Source organism: Populus euphratica, unplaced genomic scaffold (assembly GCF_000495115.2).
Source record: "Populus euphratica unplaced genomic scaffold, PopEup_1.0 scaffold102.1, whole genome shotgun sequence".
NCBI classification, from domain to species: Eukaryota; Viridiplantae; Streptophyta; class Magnoliopsida; order Malpighiales; family Salicaceae; genus Populus; species Populus euphratica.
Window position 1 is genome coordinate 179601 of NW_011499957.1, and position 4371 is coordinate 183971.

The 4371-nt window shown below is 33.2% G+C and overlaps 1 protein-coding gene across 2 annotated transcripts; it reads left to right on the forward strand.

Moving 5' to 3' along the window:
* The first annotated feature begins 342 nt into the window (after positions 1 to 342).
* On the forward strand, positions 343 to 2806 carry LOC105138397 (probable aldo-keto reductase 2). 2 transcript variants are annotated; one of them, XM_011044449.1, is made up of 4 exons: positions 343 to 872; positions 1213 to 1385; positions 1503 to 1670; positions 1823 to 1931. In XM_011044449.1, exons 1-4 carry the CDS (start codon positions 456 to 458, stop codon positions 1914 to 1916), a joined length of 852 nt encoding a protein of 283 aa, XP_011042751.1. In that variant the 5' UTR covers positions 343 to 455; the 3' UTR covers positions 1917 to 1931. The 2 variants fall into 2 exon arrangements, with proteins under 2 accessions (XP_011042751.1, XP_011042750.1); XM_011044448.1 differs by lacking the exon at positions 1823 to 1931 and adding an exon at positions 2372 to 2806 and having other exon boundaries at positions 354 to 872; positions 1503 to 1605.
* The last annotated feature ends 1565 nt before the right edge of the window (positions 2807 to 4371 follow it).

Below are 4371 nucleotides of genomic sequence, written 5' to 3' on the forward strand. Positions count from 1 at the left end.
ATGGATTCTGTAGGCTGCAGCTTACTTATATGTCCTCACCAATAATTCAGTTCATAGTAAATTCATTTATAATCTATCATATTTGTTTTATAGTTCAGAACAGTATAATCTATAATAAATTCACTCGTAAAAAATGATATTTTATGCTATTTTAAAATATCGACAAGTTTTAGTTTTTTTTAATATTGATATCAAGGAATTCAAATTCATTTCATAATTTATATTATTAACGATGAATCTTAAGCGGCGGCTCACAGTATCAATTCAAGCGAAAGTAAGCTCAAACATCATCAATTACGTATATGCTTACGTTAGAAATTGTTCTTGGATGACAAGTCTCTTCTCTCACTTCCTCTATTTATGGCGGTTTCCTTTTATTTGCGACGCTGAGCCGAGAACTCGTACACATACTGAGTTCGTCATTCTTGAGAAGCAAATTAATAAGAACAAGAGAGATGGCAACAGTGAAAAGGATCAAGCTGGGCTCACAGGGTCTTGAAGTATCAGCACAGGGACTTGGATGCATGGGCATGTCTGCCTTCTACGGTCCTCCAAAGCCTGAATCGGACATGATCGCCCTCATCCACCATGCTGTCAACACCGGGGTCACTCTACTCGACACCTCTGATGTCTATGGACCCCACACCAACGAAATCCTTCTGGGCAAGGCCTTGAAGGCGGGAGGATTACGACAGAGAGTTGAATTGGCCACCAAATTTGGCATCAGCTTTAAGGATGGCACTTTCGAGGTTCGAGGGGATCCTGCTTATGTGAGAGCTGCTTGCGAGGCCAGCTTGAAACGCCTTCAACTTGACTGCATTGATCTTTATTACCAACATCGCATTGATACCAGCGTACCTATTGAAGCCACGGTATTTCTCTTTAATTGTTTTTGTTTCTGAATATTGTTCTGATTAATCTTGATCGTTCGATGGCTATGTTGATAGTTAGAGAATTTTCTTTTACTTGATGCTATATTTTCCAGAATCTGTTACCGGAATATCCAAAAATCCTAAAACTTCAGCATAAACCCACTAAAATTATAGATTAGACACGGTACTGATGATACCGTCATGCTCATTATGTGCATTGACATCTTGCAATGGTCTCTTTCGTAGCTGGATTCTGACAATGCTACTATTGGGTACTGTCCCTGCATTCTAGCTCAAAAATGTCTCGCAGTTGTGCACTTATAGTTCTTTTCTTTGCTAGATGGGGGAACTCAAGAAACTAGTTGAAGAAGGTAAAATAAAGTATATAGGTCTGTCTGAGGCCTCTGCTTCAACAATCAGAAGAGCTCACGCTGTTCATCCGATAACAGCCGTGCAGTTGGAGTGGTCACTGTGGTCTAGAGATGTGGAGGAAGAGATTGTTCCTACCTGCAGGTGAGGCATTGATGAGAAAAACTAATTTCCTTCGGAAATCAAAATAACCGAAAACTTAGGCTGTTTATGGGATGCCTTAGATATCCAGATTGTGATCTTATCATTCTAATGGTTCAGAGAACTTGGCATTGGGATTGTTGCTTACAGTCCTCTAGGACGGGGATTCTTTTCCACTGGGCCTAAGTTGGTTGAGAGCCTTACAGATGGTGACTTCAGAAAGGTTGGTTCTGTTCTTTTTGAATATAGAGTTTGTGATCTGTATAATACCTGTCCAGTAAATAACCAATTGTACAAGCATGATCTTTTGCAGTTTGGAAAGGAAGGAATGTCACAAATCACATTTCCTCCTTTGACAGTTATATGCGTTACGGAATAATATAAAACTGTTCTTGAAAACTCACCTAATAAACTTTCAAGTAACGAGTTTTTGACAATATATTGGTTAGCTTAGATGCCTCAAAAAATAGTCTCTTCCATCTTGTGGAGTGGTTTGGTGGTCTAAACTCCATAGAAGAAACTTGCACAAAGTAAAAGTTTAGCTTTGAGATCATTTTACCTAGCAGTTCTTTCACATTTGCATTATTCCTACAAATATGCTATGCACTTGGATTGCTTAGAGATTCAATCAAATAATACACAGATTTACGGGATCTCCTTGTATTAATCAGGTGGCTTTAGTTTGTCCTATGTCCAAACAAAGAACTCTGCATGCTTATTGTTTTGCTTACATCTCTCTCTAATATTCAATCTTCATTACTTTTGAAATCGTAAAATCTGCTCACTCGCCTTGTACATGGAAATTTGGCATGCTTGCACCCATAGAAAGCTGCGTTGTATACAATATCATGATGGTTTGCTTTTAGTACTAGGAAGTTTTGTTATGGCAAGAAGGACATGTTGCATAAACTATAATCTATGATGCTTTCTTCTTGATGAGTTGCGTCAGGCTTAGCTGCTGGTATTAACTAGTGTTTCAATTGTCTCAGGGTTTGCCCCGGTTCCGACCTGAAAATCTTAAACATAATACACAACTATTTGAGCGGGTTAATGAAATCGCAGCAAGGAAACAGTGCACTTCATCTCAGCTGGCGTTGGCCTGGGTACACCACCAGGGTGATGATGTAAGGGGAGATCGGTATGGCGATGGCCTGTCTACATTCAAGCATTCAGATACTCCACCTCATACATCATGGAAAGCTGTGTAGAAGGCATGCTGCCATGCCATGCTGTCTTGCTTCTACTCGTGGATTTCAGCTCCCTTTGAAGTCTTAGAAAACTGTAGTAGTTTGTACACTATCTGAACTTCTGAAGAGAATAAGAGTTTGTACACCATCTGAACTTCTGAAGATAATAAATGTTTTCGTAATCTAAACTTATTGCAACTTTCTTTTAGCTTTGCTATAAAAAGATGGTGTTCCTTAGTTTATCCTCGTAGAAATTTCTAATTGTTGAGAGTGATCAGAACCTCTGTGTTATACCTGTCATAGTCGATTTGAGGACTTACCTAGAAAATAGTTGTTCCGTTTTTTGTATTAAATCCAGATCATTTATTTATTTATTTATTGAATCAATTAACAAAAAGTTAATGCCTTTGCCTTGTTAGTTTAATATATCATGGAGTTATATAATATTATTATTATATTTGTGTAAATATATATTTATTATTAACAAAAAGTTAATTTATTTTTAATATTTATATAATATTATATTAATAAATATAATATTTGATTTATAAATCTAGAATAAAGATAATGTTTATGGAAAAAAAATATTTTGCAATTGAAATTATAAAGTTGTTATAATTATTAGATTATTATTGCATTAAAGTATTATTTTTAAAATATTTATGATCGATACTCTCTTAAATATTGAATATTTATTAGAGTTGTAGAGATTGATATATATTATGTTTTTTTTCTTTAATAAAAGGTGTAATTATTCTTATAAACTAATATATAAAGGATACATAAAACTAATATATACGTGCTTATTATATAAAGGTTCAAATCAACCGATTTCTGTTTGATCTTTCAGGACAAAAACTACTTTAAACCAGTTTGGCTTGATTTTTCTACTTTAGCTTGGTTTGGCTTAATTTTTTCTATTTAGCTTGGTTTTTCAGCTTGGCTTGGTTTTGACTCGATTTTTTTCTTGGGTTTTTTTATTTTGGGTTGGGTTCGGTTCGGTTTTTTCAGTTATTTTTTTATTTTCTCGGTTTAATCGGTTTTCTCAATTTTTTTACTCATCCCAATGACAAACATTGAGTATAACATGAATATAATATGAACTATATAAAAGTATTTGAGTGATCAATAGAAAATTCATCATTCTAGGATAGTTAAAGAAAATGTTTTATCTGTTATCAAATAGTATTAACTGAGAAATCATCGGTCAAGGTAAAATGAAATTTGAAAAGAGTTAGAAATTAAGCACATAATGGGTCACAAATATTAAGAATAATTAGTTAAAAATTAAACCGAGATAATTAATCAAATGTGACTTGATTGAAAATAAGTTTTGAAATTAAGCATTGAAATGTATTTATTTCAGGGATAATAATTCTAGTCCTAAAATAATCAAATAAGGAATTTATTGATTAAATTTCTAAAATTATCCTTAAATAATAAGATACAAAATGATACTTACCAATTTATAGGGTTTTCATATTTTTTTTATAAATAATATATTGTGCCTCTTATTTTTTTCAAGGAGTGAGTGTCCATTAGACAGAAAAAACTATATAAGTAATATAACAGAGAGTTAGCACTCTACAAATAACAATCTCTTTCTTAAATAGAAATTTAGAAAAATAATTTATTAATGGTTCATGTGGATTATTATTTGAGACCAAATAATTAAATGACTTGTGGTTTGTAACAACCTATTTTAAAGAATTATTGAAAATCAAAGAAGATTAAATCTCCCAAGTAATAAATTCTTAAACAATTCTAGATTTGTATAAAATAAATAGGATTCTTATGTAATT

Excerpts from the sequence above, each read along its gene's own strand:
- LOC105138397 (XM_011044448.1), top strand. The coding sequence starts at position 456 with ATGGCAACAGTGAAAAGGATCAAGCTGGGCTCACAGGGTCTTGAAGTA. Across the intron at positions 873-1,212 it reads GCGTACCTATTGAAGCCACG|ATGGGGGAACTCAAGAAACT; the intron begins GTATTTCTCTTT and ends TTTCTTTGCTAG. Across the intron at positions 1,386-1,502 it reads GAGATTGTTCCTACCTGCAG|AGAACTTGGCATTGGGATTG; the intron begins GTGAGGCATTGA and ends CTAATGGTTCAG.